This window comes from Oryzias latipes, chromosome 23 (genome assembly GCF_002234675.1).
Source record: "Oryzias latipes chromosome 23, ASM223467v1".
NCBI lineage: Eukaryota > Metazoa > Chordata > Actinopteri > Beloniformes > Adrianichthyidae > Oryzias > Oryzias latipes.
In genome coordinates, this window is record NC_019881.2 from 10810975 (window position 1) to 10831136 (window position 20162).

General features: G+C 40.7%; 3 protein-coding genes across 4 annotated transcripts; 2 read left to right on the plus strand and 1 right to left on the minus strand.

Annotated features, from left to right (window-relative positions):
* The first annotated feature begins 1726 nt into the window (after positions 1-1726).
* LOC101172374 lies at positions 1727-5491 on the plus strand. Its single transcript, XM_004082981.4, has 4 exons — positions 1727-1905; positions 3754-4521; positions 4599-4631; positions 4718-5491. The coding sequence occupies exons 1-4, from the start codon at positions 1890-1892 to the stop codon at positions 4765-4767; spliced, it is 867 nt and encodes a 288-aa protein (XP_004083029.1). The 5' UTR covers positions 1727-1889; the 3' UTR covers positions 4768-5491.
* osgep (O-sialoglycoprotein endopeptidase) lies at positions 5354-16004 on the minus strand. The gene is made up of 12 exons (XM_004082980.4): positions 15860-16004; positions 15029-15163; positions 14835-14954; positions 10423-10598; positions 10254-10349; positions 10119-10168; positions 9973-10051; positions 9652-9717; positions 9471-9561; positions 6015-6090; positions 5767-5865; positions 5354-5648 (listed from the first exon to the last, which is right to left on the minus strand). Exons 2-12 carry the CDS (start codon positions 15141-15143, stop codon positions 5609-5611), a joined length of 1008 nt encoding a protein of 335 aa, XP_004083028.1. The 5' UTR covers positions 15144-15163; positions 15860-16004; the 3' UTR covers positions 5354-5608.
* A 147-nt stretch (positions 16005-16151) lies between these two features.
* On the plus strand, positions 16152-20061 carry apex1 (apurinic/apyrimidinic endodeoxyribonuclease 1). Of its 2 annotated transcripts, XM_004082982.4 has the most exons (5): positions 16152-16274; positions 17272-17406; positions 17484-17647; positions 18410-18602; positions 19222-20061. In XM_004082982.4, exons 2-5 carry the CDS (start codon positions 17343-17345, stop codon positions 19734-19736), a joined length of 936 nt encoding a protein of 311 aa, XP_004083030.1. In that variant the 5' UTR covers positions 16152-16274; positions 17272-17342; the 3' UTR covers positions 19737-20061. The 2 variants fall into 2 exon arrangements, with proteins under 2 accessions (XP_004083030.1, XP_023808021.1); XM_023952253.1 differs by lacking the exon at positions 16152-16274 and having other exon boundaries at positions 17249-17406.
* The last annotated feature ends 101 nt before the right edge of the window (positions 20062-20162 follow it).

The following is a 20162-nucleotide window of genomic DNA, read 5'->3' on the forward strand; positions in this document are numbered from 1 at the left end:
AATTCTGTTAATCAACAACTCCAAAGTAACGGCTGATTTTGATTATTTAATGTTCAATAAATTTTTATTTGTTTATTTTGAACGTTTCAAGTAATTTCAGTGAGCATTGTGGACTTTCTTTCTTTAACTGAGGGGTACCACCAATTTTGTCCACCACTGTATATCCGACCTATTTTATAGGTGTCCCAAAACAACCCATTAAATCTATTAATCAAATCAATTTGAACTTAATATGGAAAAGAAAAACACACTTTATTAAACGAGGTACTCTAAGAAATACGAAGATGGAGGCCTACAAGCTATAAAGTTTAACAGCCTTAATAGTACCTTGAAAATAAACTGGTTAAAATAATTTAATAAAAATCAAAACAGTGTTTGGTTTATCATTCCTAATAAAATATTTTCCAACCAAGGACGGATCAAATTTTTACTTCGTTGTGATTTTGACAGTAAGAAACTTCCCATCCAACTCTTATCTTTTCATCAGCAAGTTCTTCTTTGTGGAAACTCATTTATAAACATAACACTCCACATATCACTCCACTATGCATATACTTAATTACAATGCTATTCTCATGTCTGTAGACAATTTCACAACTAAATATGGTTCACTAACAAGTAGGAAAGATTAAAAAAAAAAATATTAAGGCCATCCCTCAAAATGTTGTAAAATCAGTTTCTGATCTGTTCCATAATGTCATTTACAGACATCCTACTGTCTCCAAGCTTCTGATTAGAGGACACAATAAATCAACTGCCAAACTCCCCAACCACCAAATCAGAGAATATTTTTAACGAAATGTCCTTTCCCACATCTCAAATCCAAATTATATAACCCAGTATTTTAATAATTCAGCAAAGAAACAAATACGAACTAAATATTTAAAATGTCCTATACCTCCTAAAGCCAAGGAAGTCCACTTTAAAAACTTTTCAGGTATATACCCATCCAAGGAATTGCTTAGAAAACGGTTCGGGATTCCTGAAAATTCTGATGTTCTTTTTGTAATGATGACATTGAAACGACTGAGGATCTTTTCTTTGAATGTTTTTACTCTACTGTCTTTTATAATATACATTATTGGCTTTTCCCCAAGATTCCATGTTTAGCAGACTTTTCTATTAAGGACATCATTTTTGGGTTTATTTTAGTAAACAAAACAGAATTTATTTTAAATAATATAATTATTTTGGGTAAATTCTATATACACAAATGTTGATTCCTTGTGTGAATTAGTGTGTGCATGGGTGAATGGGACTGAGACTGTGATTTTGGGCCTTCGAAAGAGGGTAGAAAGCGCTATAAAATTATACACCATTTAAAATCAAACCATATTTTTTTTACATTTCAGAAAGAGCTCTGCTCTTCATGGAAAATAAACTTTCTCTGGAACTTCAAAATATCATATGTAGCTTGCAGCTTTTTTAAACCCTTAAGTTATTGATCACTACAATGCCCATGTAACCCCTTTATTTTATTTCATTGTAATCTTTTTTATTTGCATTTGTATTTTTCTGTATTATTGTATTTTTCATTTAACTCTTTTTAATGTTGTCTACTTTTTTCTATACCTGTTGTAATTGTAACTTGGTGAATCATTTTTACAACTTATACAATTCTGTAAATTTCAAGTGTTTTTTCAATAAAAAAAAAATTAAGAAAACAAAGATTTGACGTCATCGTCACGTGCGCCAGATCGTCCAATTTTCAAATTGTGGAACCTCCTCCGTCTGCCGCCGGACCTCTTAGTTGCAGGGACTTCCGTTCCCACCCTCGTTCTCGTGTCATTTCCGGGTGGAGGCTACGCCAGACTCCGCGTCGTTATCGTTTCGCTGTAAACAAAAGTTATTCAACGGTTCAACTTTAACGACGCAGTGAACGACAAGACATGCATATCAAAACCGGTGAGTTCACACAGCCGTTCGGCCACCGGAACCGAAGATCTGCCGCTTTCGACGTGCCGTAGAGTTCTTTACCACCGTGTGTGTTAGCAGTGAAGCTAGCGCTCCGATGGCTGCCTGGTACTACTACTTTGAATGGAGGGGGGTTACGAAACTTTGACTCGGGTTGGCCCAGCAACTAGCCGAAGGGTCGTGGTCGTCCTGAACGGGGATTTAGAGCTTCGACACGGGGCTTGTTGTTACGGCTGAGTCTCCGCCAACGTTCCCGGTTCTTTCGTGACCAAAGATGAAGACCAACCGTCGAGTTTGGCTGTGAGCAGCATGACGCTGCTAATTATAGTTGGCTAACACCGGCGCCGGTTGGTTAGCATCGTTACGTGTTGCCTGTGCTAACAGGGGCAGTTTGAAATTGGGTTGCACTTTAGAGTCGTTCTGTTTTACTAGCAGTTTCACGAAAGTTGCGTGGAATTTTCTGGAAGCGGGGTAGGGGTGCCATGCGGTGTTTCGGTCCCGCCAGGCGGGAGGGCAACACGCTGGGATCCCCCCTCCGTCTTTGTATAGAGTGGTGAGCTGTGGAGGATCAGTCAGGTCTGCCCCGCAGGAGGGGGGCTTATTAAATAAAATCCCGTAGATGCGTCATCGGCTCGCTCACTTCACGAGGCAGCGAATGGAAATGACATAAGCTGTTGAGTAACTCTGGTCCAAAAGAATCGATGTTCGGAGGCTTACGTTACGCTCCAATTAACTCTGTGTCGTCCTGCGAACACCTGGAACCGGCAGAAGCCCGCTTCCGGTTCCTGAATGGCCTGCTGCACATTTTCACTTAACCCCTAAATTCTGTATTAACAATTTTTAAAAGTTCTAAAACACGGCTCTTTGTTATGCTCAAAATGTGTGGGCAAAAGTTTTACGTTCAAATCACTTAAAAGATTCACTATTTCCATCAGAAGAGTTACACAATTTAAGAAACCCACTGAGGTGTTTCTGAAATTTTTATAGATTTTCTGTTAGATTTACAAATGTGTAAATGTGTAATCATTTGCAATAGTTCAATTTAGGTTTAAAGCCCCACTGTGTACTTTAAAAGTTTTTAAAAGTGAGCCTAAAAACAAAAATAATTTTAAATAAGGTATCCAGACGCACAGTTTTGATACTGATTTTCTTTTTACATTTATTTAAGAAAAAATTGTATTTGTAACTGTGGCCTGCAAAGACCTTTTTAGAAAAATAAATTTAGTTACATTAAAATCATAATAAAATGGCAATAACACAGATTCATTACAATACAAATCAAAAATATATAAAATCGTAAAACTAGGTTACAGCAACATTATTCCTTAAAAGTGATCAATAAGATTTGTTTTAAAACCGCGCTTGAAATTAAATAAGCGTCCAGATTCCAGCTTAGGAGACGAGGAAAACATGGATCTATTTGTCTGACGGTGGATGCATCAGAATGGAGCAGAGCAGGGAGCAGAAAAATGCTACAAGATAGTGTTAGAAATGGCAAAAAACAATTTTCACCGTTTTCTTTCTTCTTGGTTGTAATGTAAATAAAGTATAACATGGAAAAATTTGTTTTCAGTCGGAATTAGAGGGACTTTACGTCGAAACGACAAAATGATCAGAGTTTAAGTCAAAACAATTTGACCTTCAGAGTAAATGACCTGTTGGGTTGAAAATTCAGCAACACGTGTCTAATGAAATAATTACCTGAGGTTGTATTTGGGTTTCACTGCCTGCTAAACAGAGGTCCCAATAATTAACCACCTTTAGACAGTGTTTTATTTCCATGAGATGTTTTCTTCTCCGTTATGTCGACATCAATACATGTTGGTGTCTGTGCTGTAGGTACATGGGAATCCAGCAACGCCGTGTGTGAGCCATCCAGCCTGTGTGACAAAGCCGTCCTCGTTTCAGCCACCAACTCAGAGCCCCACATTCGCAACCGCCGCCTGTCTCCCGGGTCAGGAAACTGCGGAGGTGGTGGAGGAGGGTGCATCTCTGGAAGTGAGCAGTCACCCCCCCAGCTCTCGCCAGAAGCTGACCCGCTCGGGCCCGGACAAACAAACAACCTCGCCGTCCGCAAGGAAAAGGAGCGCAGGGGGCACAAAGGCCGCAGCCTCCGCAGGGAAAGCCAAAGGGGACCGGGCCGCGCCGGTGAGCGAGCACTAAAGGCTAACCACAAAGACAGGTGGGTCGAGGACAGTCTGTCGCTGCTCAAGCCCCCACCTGCTTTCCCAGTGCAGGACAGCCCTGCCAAACTGCAACCTGCCGTTAGCTACGCTTCAAAGGTGAAGGCGGGTGCAGCAGGTGGTGCGCTGGAGGACGACCGCCCAGCCATTGGTGTGCTGCTACAGAACCAATGGGGCCTAAGCTTCATCAGCGATGCCAGGCCACCCAATGAGGGCCCCAGCCCTCAGTCCTCTGCAGTACCCCTCCCACCTACAGACGAACACCCCGCAGATCCAGTTCTCAGAGTTCAGCCTCCTGACCTAACACCGGCTCCTGTCACTACCTCTTCCTCCCTGGTCACACACACTGACACAGACGAGGCCAATGGGGAGCTGCTGCTGAGCTGTCGCCATCTTGTGGAGGCTTTGAGTTATCACAGTAGAGGTAAGCACAGTGACGCTCAAGTCTGTTGAAAAAGATCCATTGAGTTTCTAACCACCGTAAATCTCTCCTGTTTTCAGAGTGGAATATTATCTGCAATAGACAAAAGAAAGGTGGGTAGAAGGAAGCCTTCTGAAGCAGCCGTGACAGATGATCAACAGGCAGAACACATCTGAGCTCATTTCGTTTTCCTCTGCAGATCCAAAAAGAGTGGTTTGGTACAAGAGCACCAGGGAGCACCCCGCCTAGCAGTGCGTCAAGCCTGAAGCCTCGACATCACAACAGACCTGCTTTCACATCAAAAACACATGACAGACGGACACATTTTTGGGTCCCGTTCACGCCGCACTCAGGATTATATCGTCATGTAAAAAGCCACACTGAGACACTTTGGACTAACTCCTTTGAGGTTCCAACAGCAATGGACTTTTTAACGCCTTACAGAAAGCCTGCCTTAATCAGACTTTTCATCACCTCATTACTGTTTTAGCTTGTACGCATGGGGCTGTTTTTTTCTTTTTAACAATCTTTAAAGAGTCTAATTTAAGTCTTTGTTCCCTTTTGAAAGCTGCGATTTTATCAGACTTTGTCCTCTGTAAAGCGAGTGGTCAATCAAGCACTTTGTTTCAAATCTTTGACCAATCTGTGTGTGCAGGAAGCCTCAGCAGAACCGTTGATTTTTCTTCCCCCTCTTGATTTTAAGCAAAAGAATGTGTTGCACCTGCTGGAGTTTTATTGTTGGTGTGTGCAGGGCCGTCTGTTTCCATGTGTTGGGTTTACTGAAGGGTGCAGCCAACCGCACAGTAGTGTTCACCCTTAACCACGTCAGATCTTAATGCTGTGCTCCTGTTTTTATTTGGCCCCTGAGCAGCTGGATGTTGCTTCAAAGGGACGTCACTATGAAACATTAAAATTACACTGGAGAAAGAGAGAAGTCAGAACAGTATTGCCTAATAAAAGTGAATACATTTGAGACTTAAGTTTGTTTTGTTTTTTTAAGACAAAAGCCAACTTTTAATTCAACAGTAAACTGAACAGAAGAAACATTTAAGCACTAAAATTCTGAAATGTCTTTTTAGATGAGCTGCAGTCAGTCTCTCCACGTCACCTCCACTTCATCTGTTCTGTACCTGCACACAAACATGAACTTTTTATACACAAAAGATAAGGACTTCTGTATAAACAGGATGTTTACTCGCTAATTTAGGAGTTACTCCTGATTTTGATGCTGACTTGACAGATGCTCACCTTTGTGTGATCCACGAGTCTTCTAGCTGTGTCACCTGACCAGAGCGGAACATCTCCCAGCCCGCCTGAGCGATCATCGCGCCGTTGTCGATGCAGAACCTGCAGCACAGCAGATGAACAAACCTCTGAACCTTAGAAAAGTCAGCCTTGAATGAACCTCCAAACAAGCTCTCAAACACATTTTTTCTTTTTCCAGAATGCTGAGAATTGTTCAAATGTTTAGTTTGCGAACATTTCTGGAAGATTACCGTTCATTTGTGGCAAACAGCTTGGCTCCTCTCTCCTGACACATCACTCCCATCATTTCCTGGAGACGCAAGTTACCTGAGGAAACAGCAGCTCACATGTGACACAAGGAAGAATCAGAGGCCACGCAGTGCGTTTGAGTCAGATGTTTCTAAGAGGTCAGGAAGACCTCCATCATGGGGCTTCTGCCACTGTCTGCAGGCTGGTTGAAAAGATGTTTCATAAAAATCCCAGACTTTGTGCAGCCATGAAGAAATATTGAAGGTGCCCCATAGAGGCCCCCTAGTGGCACACGTGAACTCCAACTAACTTCACTAAGGGTAATATAATTAAATGTTTGTATTATAAATCTATTTTAAAATTAGAAATTTCCATCACTAAATGAAAATGGAGTCAAAGAAGTGATCTGATGTGTGCTCGCAAACATAAAATTGTATTTGAGTTTTCACTTCAAAAAAGTAAAATCATCATAGTAAAAAAGGGTATGATGGTTTATAAATCCTTTTTTGGTTATGATTTAGTGTGATGCATCATGGAGACATCCTGCAGAGGAGTTAAACACAAGGCTCTGATCTTTTAGTTCTTCGGCTTTGTTGGGTTTGGTGTCTAGCATCTGCGGAACTGTAACCCTTGTGCTATCCTAGGCACTTTAACATTGGGAGTGGGGTCATCTAGACCCACTAGACAGTGCTCTGAACCTTTTTTCTTCAATGATTTGTGATCTTCACTGGTGTCCATGGATTACATGAAATCTTTCCACCTTTATCCACCTTTGTCATGGTAGGGAGAACACTTCAATGCAAGTGTGGGGTCATCTAAGAGCACAAGGGTTAAACCAGTGTTTTTCAACCAGTGTGCCGTGGCACGGCTGGTATGCCATGGGAGATTACCCATTCACTGATCTAAAAACATTTCCCATCTCCAGGATATCAGCTCTTTTTTTATCCAAACAGGCCCTGATAAAATACTGAGTAGTTAGGAATATGAAAGATCGTAAAATACTTTTTTCTTTGTGTTTATTTGATTCTAGTAAAGACATTTTGATTGAAACGATGTAATCATCTAAAAGAAATAAAACATTTTTGTTAAAGTTTTCAAAGACTTCATCTTTGATTAAGACGAGAGAAAAACTAATAAAACTTCAACATGTTCACTTTTTGTGTAGATACAGAAAACATAAATGTTATTTTTTTTGTGTAAAATTTTTCAAACATTGTGATCATATAATTGTTCGAAACATTGAAATAAATATTTTAAAAAAATATCACTAAAAAGAATATTTAATATTAATTTTTATGAGGTTACATCAAATTGCATGGTAATAAACTGGAGGAAAAAACAACTACTAGGGTAAAATGTCAAATAATTTAGTTGAAAATTATTACTGAAAACTAACTTAATTTTTATCATAACTTTTCGAAAAAACAGCTGCAACTTCCAGCTTTTTCTGCCACAATTGTCACAATAATGCATGTGACACTGCAAAGGGACTGTACATCAATACAGACTATGAGTTTCTCCTTTGATTCTATTACAGACATTTTGACAAGAATGACGGTACCGCGATTTAGCTGCAACTAAAGCTGTTTCTGTAAGTCCCGCCCCTTTAACTGTCTCCACCAATCATTCTTGGAGTCTTAATCACACGTCATCAGTCTGACCAATCAGAAGTGGTTAAAGTCTTCACTTCCTTGTTCTGATTCTGTTGATAAAGTTGCTCAGTTCTAACAAAATACCAGCTAAAGCTTGTCTTTAGCGGTGTAGCTTTCCGTGGGATCCGGTGTCAGATCCGTGGAACAAGTAAACAAAAAACGAAGCTCAGAGACGCTTGATTTTCTGCGTTCCGTGGATTTTTGCACTGCAATTCCCATGATGCATTGGGTTAAAGTGACAGTGTCTCTGTGCACAATGAGTCTCTCCTCTTAACGTCTTGAAACAACAACGAACACTGATCAAACAGTTTTAAAAACTTCTAACTTAACTTTTATTACATATTTTAGAAAAAACAGCTGCAGCTTTTTCTGCCACAACTGTCACAAAATGTGAGATTGTGGAGGGACTGTAGATCAATACAAACTATGATTTTCTCTTTTTTTTTTTTTTTTTTTTTTTTTGGATGCTGGTGTGCCGCGGGATTTTTGTCAAGGTTAAAGTGTGCCGTGGCTCAAAAGATGTTGAAAAACACTGGTCTAGATGACCCCACTCCCAATGTTAAAATGCCTTGAATTGCACAAGGGTTACACAACCACAATGATTCTTTGATCCTGTTATCAGGTGAGTTTGCTGGTCAGGTACATGGTCCTGTGTGGGCAGAGATGAATTTCGAATGAACTGCTATAGGGCTGCAGGAACTATGTCTACAAAAAAGGCAAGTTTTGGGATGTTGGCCAAAAACAGCATCATAATTAAAAGACCACCAAGAACGCCTTGAAAATACATCAAAAGATGATCAGAATGGGCTTTTTAAGCATTTCAGATTTTACTGAATAAATCTAAAGGTGTATTCAGACTGGGAAAACTTTCGGTCCGGACCCAGTCCGCTTAATTTGGTCCGGAGCGATTCCTCACTTCAAAAGTGAGTTGTCACTTCATCAGACTAAATCACTGAGTCTGTATTCAGACTGCTGTCAAACAAAAACTAGTAAACAACCACATGACTAAAACATCAAGTACAACACGGTGGAGGCATGTTGCAGGGCTGTTACTGAGGAGAAGATACACGGACACGGATATGTGTTTATGACATGTAGATTTAGGAGAAAACCAGGAGAAGCAAAGTGTATCATGTTAAAAGTAGTTTTAATGCATTCGTCTAACCACACTTCTATGAGCTGTGGTGTCTCATCGTTGTGTTTTGGCATAATTTTTAAGAGAACTCTATTCAGGAACTACAAGGTAGCTTTTAGGTGCTGGGCACGTAACGAGACACAGAAAAACATTTAAAAAGTGTCTTCAGCAGTCTATTCTAGCAAATAAAGAGTTGGACCCTTTTTCTGTTTGATAATACGACAGTCATTGCTTTACATTTATCTGTTACTACATTCTTACTTTGTTTACATCACGTGACCACCGGCTACGGGGGTCGTTTTGGTTCAGTTGCTCAGCTCTGGGAACAGATTATACTCAGACTGAGGAATCTCAGAATAAACCGATGTTCAGTCCGATTGGAAACGAACTGAGACCACTGAGATGGGTCAGAGAGTGCGTCCTGGTCCCGGACCAGTTTGGGTGCATTCAGACTGAAAATGTGTTCCGGATTATCGGGGGGAAATGGACTCTGGTTTACTTTAAGCAGACCAAATGTTTCCAGTCTGAATACACCCCAAGTAATTTATAACTTTTTCAACAGAACTACAAAAATGAATGAACTGTCTGTTCATTTCTGATTGTTTGAGTCACATCTGTACTTCAGATAGTTCAGCAGCTGAGCTGTGGAGGCCACGTTCTTCCATACTTACAGCCAACGCCACCAACAATGAGCACCTCCTGGGAGCCGCAGTGAGCCATGGCCCGCTCGGTGATCTCCACCAGCATGGCGAACACCGTCTCCTGCAGGGCGGGGGAGGTTCGTCTGGTTTCACGACTAGTTTATTTTTTATTTTCTTGTTCATTTATCAGACTAGGCCTTCATCTTCATACCTGAAGGGAAAAGCACAGATCTTCTGGCGTACACTGATCAGCACTCAGCATCTTATTAGCAGCCTCCTGGGGAGAAGAAAATATATGAGAAAATAGAAACAGAAACAGTCAGACCCGACGGTAGCTTTAGAGCAGGGGTCCAGGCCTCGAGGGCCAGTGTCCTTTGGGTTTTCCAGAAACCCTGCCTTATTTGCAGCTGGTTACCTTGATCAGGTGTGTTTAGCCAATAAGAAAGCTTCAATTGTAGGTTGGAAAACATTTAGGACACCGGCCCTCAAGGCCTGGATTTCGGGACCCCTGTTTAGAGTGAGAGAAGATCACCTCAATGTAGGACAAAATCCCCGAAAAGGACACGTCCATGCCCTTCACTGTGTATGGCAGCTCCACGTAGCGTTTCCCTCTAACAGTACAGACACACCAGGTCACACAACACGCTGCTACCACCATCGTCCAATCCAACAACTCACCTTTTGGCCAACTGCTCTATGTTGTAACCTGGACTGGGGTCATTAGAAATCTGACAGAAGACCCAAAGAAAGAATCCACACGAGTCAGTAGGAGCATTCAGAAAAACATCAGTCAGAGGAAATAAAAACACAAACCTTGATGACTCGAGCAAACCTGTCCAAACAGTTCCCAACCGCAATGTCGATGGTCTCCCCGAATATTCGGTAGCGCCGCTGTGAGTACGCGATAACCTTCAACACCAACAGAAAACAGACTTACAATCAAGGAGACCTGAAAACAGCAGAAAAAGCCTCTGTGCCTCACCTGAGTGTTTCCTCCACTCACGTACAGCACGGTGGGGTTGTTGGCTTTGGTGATGAGTCGACCCATTTCTATGTGTCCGATACAGTGGTTGACACCGAGGAGCGGCTTCCCCCACAGCTGGGCGACTGTTCGGGCCACAATGGCAACTGTCACCAGGGGAGCCCCCATACCCGGACCTGAGGGAGAAGGAAGGTCAGGAAAATAAAGAGAGGAAAAAAAACTTTGACAGATTTACAACATGAAAAAAAGTGTGTGTGTGTGGGGGGGGGGTGTCTCTGGTTGACAGTTACAGTGAGGTTAGCTTGAGGTAGCTAGAGGTTGTTTTTCTCATTGTCTCGATGAAAATAAGAAGAAAAGGCCCAAGCAGGCTGCTTCTCCGTTCCACAACGGCTCTCCGTCCAGCCAGCCAGCCAGCGGCCGGTTCAGAGAGCAAGCGGGTGTCACCGCCCTCGGGAGTGTTCAAAGATGGGCAGGGCTTTTTTACTGGAGCTGCAGAGCATGATGACGTGAAACCTTTATTATAACTTCAAAAGATGACATACATATTTACATGAATAGAACAGAAACAAAGAAGAAGAAAAAATTAAATACAATAAAATAAAATGAGAATTGTAGCCTAATACAAATGTCATAATATAATATTACGGATTGTCATACAGCATGTTATCTTCAATGAATGTGGACAGTTTTCTTGTATTTTTGTTTTTCATAAATTTCAGTGATTGAAAATATAAACAGACCTCTTTAAGAAATGTATTAAATAATGGTTTGATATTAAAGAATCTGCTCTCATGAATGAAAAGTTTCCCAGATATTAATAGTTTATTAAATGGCACAAAAAATAATTTATCACCAGAAAGCACTCCAAATAATACAATGTGTTTTTGTAACTGAATAAGAATAGGAAAAGGAAACTTTGAACAGCACCAACAAAATAAAATCCACCCAAAAACTGTTAACATATATACAGTCAAAAAACAGATGATCGAGTGTTTCTATATTGATCTCACACACAAAAAAAAAAAAGTTATTTTCTGGAAAACCAAAGTGTAAATGTCATAGTTCCTTGCATGGATAAACAGCATTAATGGTTTTAAAATTGATTTCTTTGTATTTTGGAAAAATTTGACTTTTAATAAACTGAGATCTTAACTTGTATATTTCCTCTTTTGTGTAATGCTGTGACATAGAATGATTTTTGTAAGATGTTGGAAACATTTCTCTAACAAACAAAGATCTTAGAAATGAGTTTGGAAGTTTTGATTTAAGCGATTGACCATCAAGTAACAGAGATGGAAGCTGAACTTGAACATTATGAACCAGACTGGAGGACATTTATTGATTTTTATCACGTTGTTAAATTGTTTTCTATCATTTCATTTAAACTTACTGGAAAATGTTTCCATTATCATTCATAATGTGTAATAATGACCAAATACCGTTATCGATCCAATTTTTGTAAAATATTGATTTGTTCCTAAATAAAATATAGCGACAGTTCCATATGGGAGTGTTTTGTGGACTAAAATTATGTTTGAATATGAGCTTCCAGTTAGGGGTGTGACGATAACTCATCACCGCACGTTTTTTAGGGGGAAAGTTTTTTATTTTATTTTTTAGGTTGTGCATATGGTCCCTCATTGGAACTATAATAAACACATTAAACATATTCATCTTTGCTGACAATTTACTTTTTCTGCTAGTCCTGTGTTCAGACTTCAAGGGTTTCAGGGGGAAACCTTTTATTACTGTTCTCCTTCACTCCCTATACCGCGTCTCTCTCTCCCTCTATGCTGCACGTGCTCCCTCTACTTACACACACGCGTGCGGTTTCAGCAGCACATACACATCCTCATTCTACAACAGAACTTTCCGTATCACGAGGAAATACGACAAATTTACTGCGTTCTAATTATTCATTTCCATTGTATTCATTTCCATTACAAGCTGCGTGCGTTCTTGGGTGCGCGACACGGAGGATTTTGTGTTTTTGGGGGGGGGCGCCCTTAATACTGTTCTCCTTCACTCCGTGACACCAAACATGAACACACACTCTTAGACTTCTATGAATATCACTACATGTTTTGTTTGGTAAATATTTTGTGCAGCGCAACGTTACGTGTCTGTATAAACAAAGGCATAGCCTCCTGCCCATCATTCTTCATGGGTGTCAGGCTTCATGGCTACCGGAAAGGTGACAAAGTGTCTGCAGTCTTGTTTATTATTAGGCAATATATACTATTCTGAGAAGATGTCTGTACCAGAAAGCACAGGTGAAATTTGCGTGTAGCTAGAGAGCGGTCCACTGCAGAAGAATCAACACGCACCACCAAAACACGTGTGCGCGCTCCTTCCTCCTAGTCCTACACACAGTCATTGCAGTCATTCTACAACACCTATATAGTTAGTTCATTAGTTAGATAGGTACTAGTTAGTTGTTACTGTTATTTGTAGGCTTGCACAATATACCGTAAATTTATCGTTATCGCGACATCAAGCTGTGCAATATGCATACCGCAAAAGATGGCGAAAATCGCAATAAATGGTTACCTTAAATTTGCTAAAAAAAAAAACCATGGCAGCTTGAAATATTGAACAAATGAAATAAATCCCTTTATGCATTTAACCAATCGGAAGGACCCGTTTACGTTGTTGATCAATCAGATGAGCCCTTTTATGTTTGATGTTTGCCTCCTACGTTGACAAGGGTCATTTGGAGTATAACTTTTAAACTGTTGCAGTGAAATTATGTTTTTGGTTGTTTTGCTATTTGTTTATATCCCGCAAATTACATCATTATTGCAATATTAATCACCAATATCGCTTATCGCGAGTTTTCCTCATATCGTGCAGCCCTAGTTCATCTTTCTCTTTCGGCTTTTCCCATCAGGGGTCGCCACAGCGAAACAACCTCACTTTTGAGGAGCAGTCGCATGGTTAACTTGGCAATTTTTTACCCCGGATGCCCTTCCTGACGCAACCCTCTCAATTTATCCGGGCTTGGGACCGGCACAGAAGCAGAGAAGGGAATAGGGAGCACGGAGGGAAGGCGCCGCAAACCAGCATGAGCTAAACTGGCTCCCTTTATCGTGCAGCCCTAGTTATTTGTTAATAAAGAATACTGCGTTGTAATTGTATTCATTTTCAACGCAGCCGCCGGGGGATTTTGTGTTTGGCGGGGGGGCTGCTGGTTCATCACAGCGGTGATCAAGAATCCCACACCATCACAGCTCTACTTCCAGTACGGGAACACCTGCTGATGATTGGTACAAAGTTTAAAAAGAAGAATAGGAATAGTCAAAAATCACATTTTAGCATGAACTCAATGCCCCTAAATGAGCGAAAATTTTTGAAGGTATTTGAAACCAAATATTTCTCTCATTTTGAATAAAGACTTAAGCCGGTTAATGTTAATCAAACCATACAAACATTCAAAGTCTATGGCTTTAAGTCCACCTTCGCTGTAATCCTGAATTATTGTTCCTTTTTATATGTAATGAGTCTTGTTTTTCCATATAAAGTTGAAATTGGCCTGGTTTATTGCTTTCCTTGCAGAATAGCCACTGAATATGCTGGATAAATGAATCTTGATAAACATTCCAGTTTAGTGAGAAAAACAGGGTTTTTTATACGTATTGATAACATTTCTGTTGCAGTTATAAAAAGTAACGGTGAGATTGGACAGCCTTGTTTAATTCCTTTGTTTATTAAAAATCTGGAAGAAATACCATTTGGTAATATAGCTGCACTGTTTGTATCGTTATAGATTGTTTTAACTAAATTTATGAAAGTAGTTCCAAATCCAAATAATTCTAAAGTGTGAAACAAAAGTAGGTTCAGTTTAGATCTAATATTGATTGTCTTCATACTGCTTCATCCTCAGCAGCAGGTCGACTCCTCCACATTAAAATCCATCTTCTTTCATTGGTTGTTTTAAGAAACTTTTTTCTGACAGGAAACTCGGACTTTTTAGATTTAGGCATGCGCACAAAGACAAATAAGAAGACTGTATGTGTAAAATCACCACATGGTATTTAAAGTTGCTTCAAAAAACAGCCTAACATTTTCAGAGGCAGGGGGTGGGCTACACAAACCCTGTCAAACATTTTGAAAGTTGGATGTGGGGGCCAGCAGGTGATATTTACTTTTATTGACGCATCTGAATGGTCAGTTATAACTTTAATACCTTACTAAAAAGAAATAATACATAAAAAAAATGTATCAAGAATGCTTCTTCTGACCATGACTGAGTAACAGCTGTTTATTTCTCTCTAGAAGTCTATGGTATTTTGGCTTCTTGGAACCAGCAGGTACTTCCTGTTTGGAGTGTGAAGGTCTTCTTCTCAAATACAGTCAATGGTTCCACCAAGTAATTTGTGTTCTGAACTGAAAGCAGAACCGCCTGCGTTTACCTTTGGTGTAAGCCACACAGTCGATGTCCGTAGGTTTGAGGCCTGCTTCCTCCAGCGCCTCCTCCAGGACGGTCAGTATAACACTGCGGTGGTGTCGTGCAGTGTCACTCGGCATGAACCCTGCAGAGCCCACGAACGCAAAAGTAGCTTCATACTTTGACATGCGCTCAGTGTGATGTGGGAGCAGATCTTACCTTGACCAGGGGGGGTGATGTAAGTCCTTCTTGGGTTGGAAAGCACTTCGCCATCCTTTATAATGCCAATACCAATCTTATTGGCACTGCCCTCAAACCCGATAACTATGGTCATGGCAGCCGGAAAACTCTTATCTGGAAAGGCAAAACAAATCCAAACACGTATTTAAGATTATAGAATTGGCAACCATGAGCTCAACCTCTTAGAGCTTCTATTCTCGTATCCTTGCAGCTTTCTTTGAAGGTCATTTATTAATTGTCTGTATCCTCTTTGTCCAGGTGAAGTTAGTGGTTACTGAAGCTTCTGCCACAACCTGGACACCAATGGAAGGAGGTGGAGCCTCCACCTATAACTGCAACATGAGGCATCAGCCAGCTTTGACTGTTCCAAATCAACAGCTGATGTCAATGTATGGTAACAACAAAGGAAACTTCAGAGCAAAGAAACAATTTGAAGATGCAGAATCCCTCGTAAAAGACAATCTAACAAAAAACATATTTGTATTTAGAAAGAAACGGAAGTAATTTACTTTTTTTCTTACTTAAAAGTTGAATCAAACATCAAAACATTTTGGCACCAGAGGCAGAATTTCACCATTATAAACAGGAGCACATAATGGTAGCACTAACAAAACCCTAAACTAACGTAAAAAAAATAAACCAGAATTATATTATGATTTACACATTTACATAGACAAAAAGAAAATAGTTTCCTGAATCTATAACAAATGCAAAGAAACAAACAAACAAAATGAACTTTCCATAGAATATTAGACGAATATTCAACTTTCGTAAGCTAACTCGAAAATGTACATATTTTTTAAATATTACCTAGCTTTATGCTTTCTCTCTTTCTTTCTTTGGCATGAATAAATTAAAATTCGTAAAACGATGTTTATTTCGACATTTCTTAAAAGAAACTACAGTTTTTAAGCTATTTTTGCACGCGAGGTTTTCAGGACCCAGGTATCGGTGGGTGAAAATGTGCCTTATCATAAAACTTTATTTACGGTCGCTTTATTACACTTTGTGGTAGGGTTAAATGTTTAGTGGTTAGCGTGAGTAAAAAATGATTATTTAAATATATAAGGATTGTATTGTATTTATATATATATCCTTTGATGTGTCAGGCACATGTGGGGCAGAACGACTTTGAGTGTGTGGGTCGACGTGAGCGCGTGTTTGGGGGAGTGACTGACTGGGGAGCACCATCGAAGTGGAGTTGCATCCTGTTGTGAACGTGCAAGTAAGGTTATTTGCATCTCCTTTTCCTGAAACGTCTCTAAAATAACCCGGCAATTAGCCGCATTTGCATTCGCCCGTTAATTTTAAGCTAGCATAAAAAGCTGCTTGGTTCTTCCACCAGACGGGGCTGCTTCCATTCAAAGAGCAGGCCGCCTGCTGCAGTTTCACTGCTCTTTGTTACAAGAACAACGCTAGTTCCTTGTTAGCTCAACTCGTGAAAAACAAATCCGCGAACACGAGATTCACCACAGAGTTTAGCACCTATACGCACGCGGCCCGGTAAATATGCACAAAACACGTGTTTTTTTGTTTTTGCATATCCTCAAGTAGTACACAATAAAAGAGTGAAGATCCTCATCCCGAGTCTTACATGTCACAACAAGATTGAGGCCTCGTTAGGGATGATGTGCAGGATCCCAAAACACACGGACAGTTTCAAACTGTTGCATTTCATCCAGTTAGGTTCAGCTCTTTGTGTGCTTCAGAGGATACTTACAACTTTTATTTTGACGTCAACCAAGACAATAACCCCTAACTTTCTCCTGGATCATCTTTAAATAAATTTGTTTGAACATGCCAAACACACTCCTCATTTTAAATAAACTTATAGGGGGGGGGGGGGGATAAAATGAGTATAATATCAAAGTATAGTAATTCTATATCAAGTTAAACAAATTTGGTAATATTTTGTCTTTGTGTTAACAATAAGGCTGACTTGTGTGGTAGAATAACAGTAGACAATAAAAAGGTTGTGTCACAGTGTCTTCTTCTAAAGCACTATTTTGTGAAATTTATGATATTTTTATGTTTGTAAAAAGTTTTTTTTCTTTGAAGTAAGTTTGGTTTAAGTGATATTTTTTAAATCCTTTTGAGTTTTTTTTCCCAACAATGTTCTTTAAAGTCAGTGAATTTTAATGTTTGATTTTCTGTCAGGCTGGGCTGCTGTTGACTACACGTTTGTCGAATTCATCAGTTTAATCAGGCGTTCCTGTGTCCAGCGGCGCGTGTGTTGCTGTGTGTGCGTGTTGTGTGTCTGCGAGGAGTGTTTTCTGTCAGATCAAGTTCAAAGATGAAGAGAGGAAAGAAGACGGAGGAAGCAGCGGCAGCAGACGGGGAGAATGACTCCGGCTCTGGTTTGTGCCAAACCTGCCGCTTTGTTTCATTGTTTCGTTTTGAAAATTTTTGAAACATTTTCAATCCTTTACGACAGCTTCTGCAAAGAAACCAAAGAAGACTAAGGAACCCGAGGCCCCCATTCTGTACGAGGACCCACCCGACAAAATGACCAGCAAAGATGGCCGCAGCGCCAACATGAAGATTACGTCGTGGAACGTGGACGGGCTGAGGGCGTGGGTGAAGAAAGGGGGCCTGGATGTAAGCTTACACCAAAAAAAAACCTGTTCACTAGGGCTGGGTGATATAGAATATTTTATATCACAATATAGATTTTTTCATATCAAGCGATAAATATCCCGATATAAACCAAGTAACTATGTGTAACCATGAAATGTGTAATCATCAGCTGATTGTTTAGATTTAAATATCTATTTCCTATTTTAAACATAACAGATGCGATAACGAAGATGATGCAACAGGTTTTTTTTTTAGATAAGTAAATGCATTTGTTACAAAGTAAAATGAAAATTAAAGCAAAAGCTTTCAAGTTTCAAAAGAGAACATAAAATGGAAACCGTTTGATCAGTTCTATTTGAAAACAAAACATACATTTTACAAATAATCGTTCAGTTCTGATTGGATCCTGTTAAAAATCCCCGCTTGTTCCGCTGTTTTATCACTCAAAAGTGAAAACACACACTCCACAGTGGCCGTGGAGGTTGAGCTTGTCTCACGTCGCATTTTTTCACTCGTGTGAAGACTAAAGAAATTCAGCAAAAAGAGAGCTGATGAACATGACTATGCAAACATTTCATGTGGCGACTAACCCATTACGTTTTACTTGCCAAAGAGGAGCAAAAAAACTCACAACCAGCGAGTGTTATTTTCGGACCCTTAAAAATTAAAGTCTAATGTGATAAAGTTCCATTGCTATGTACTGGTATATATTGTTATCGTTTTATCGCCCAGCATTAATGTTTGCTGCTATCCACACTAAAAAAGCATACCTGTCGTTCTCAGTGGGTGCGTGAGGAGGCCCCTGACGTTTTGTGCCTCCAGGAGACGAAGTGCGCAGAGAAAGACCTCCCTGCTGAAATTACCTCCATGCCAGAGTACCCACACAAGTACTGGGCTGTCTCAGATGATAAGGAGGGCTACAGCGGGGTGGCCATGCTAAGCAAGACCGAGCCGCTCAAAGTCACCTATGGCATTGGTGAGTTATGAGTTCAGGACTGAAACTAACAGAGTCAGCATAAACACCACATTTCATAACAGCCACTCACATTGCACGATTGTAGCTGACATTTCTTGGATTATTTGCTGCAAAGTAGTAATACTGTTGAAACTTTTGCTTGTCATGAAAAAGTAGTCAGCAGTTACTCCACTTAAAGGTGACAAACTTTCTTCAGCTGCCGGCTACATTTGAGGCTCTTGCTTGCCATAAATCTTTGATCACGATCAGATATTTGTTTTTATTCTATAATCCTTGACTTATTTGTCTATGAAGGCTTAAACTTTGAGGGTTTAAACAAGAGCAAAAAATGTTTAACCCTTGTGCTATCCTATGGGGTCAAGATGACCATTGACGTGTTCTCCCTACAATGACAAAGGTGGATAAAGATGGAGAGGATTTCATGTAACCATGGACACCAGTGAAGATCACAAATCATTGAAGAAAAAAGGTTCAGCACACTGTCTAGTAGGTCTAGATGACCCCACTCCCAATGTTAAAGTGCCTAGGATAGCACAAGGGTTAAGGAACCAGATCAGTCTCCAGTTCTAGACTTTTCTTTATAACTTGCCCTTCAATGACAGATCTTTGAATCCTACAGGCAAAGAGGAGCATGACAAAGAGGGCCGCGTCATCACCGCCGAGTTCCCCACCTTCTTCCTGGTGACGGCGTACGTTCCCAATGCCAGCAGAGGCCTCGTCCGCTTGGATTACCGCAAAACCTGGGACGTGGACTTTCAAGCTTACCTGACTGAGCTGGACGTACAGAAGCCTTTGGTGCTTTGCGGCGACCTCAATGTAGCCCACCAGGAGATCGACCTGAAGAACCCAAAAGGGAACAAGAAGAACGCGGGGTTTACCCCAGAGGAGCGCGAAGGCTTCAGCCAGCTGCTGGCGGCCGGCTTCGTGGACAGCTTCCGCGAGCTCTACCCAGAGCAAGCCAACGCCTACACCTTCTGGACCTACATGATGAACTCCCGCGCCAAGAACGTGGGCTGGAGGCTCGACTACTTCCTGCTGTCCTCCTCGCTGGTGCCAGGCCTGTGCGACAGCAAGATCCGCAACAAAGCCATGGGCAGCGACCACTGTCCCATCACGCTGCACCTGGCTGTGTAGACGGTCAGAGAAGTCATCACTGAAGCCATAGTCTGCCCAGCCATTGGGATGGAGTCCTAGAGTCCTTCTAGAAAACTCAGTTGTGGTTCTGTACTGCTGTCTTTTCTTTCTCATAAACGTCCCTCATTGCAGCTCATGTTTTTGTCCTGAGTGGATCCTGGGAGGTGCTGTAAATGCTGCAAACACTAAAACGCTGTCTAAGCTGGCCTTTAAGGTGCTTCTGTCCTTGTTTAATATGCATCTGTAAAGCTCTTCTTCTTACCAACTGTTAGATGTTGTGATACATTGTTTTCAGATTTAAAAATAAAAGCGGATCAGACTTAAATGTGGTGTTTGAATGACTTTCTATACGACACATCTTTCTAAAGAGCCTCATGTAGCAAGAGCCAAATCTCAAAGTAGACTGAAGGGATCTGCCAAAGGTTC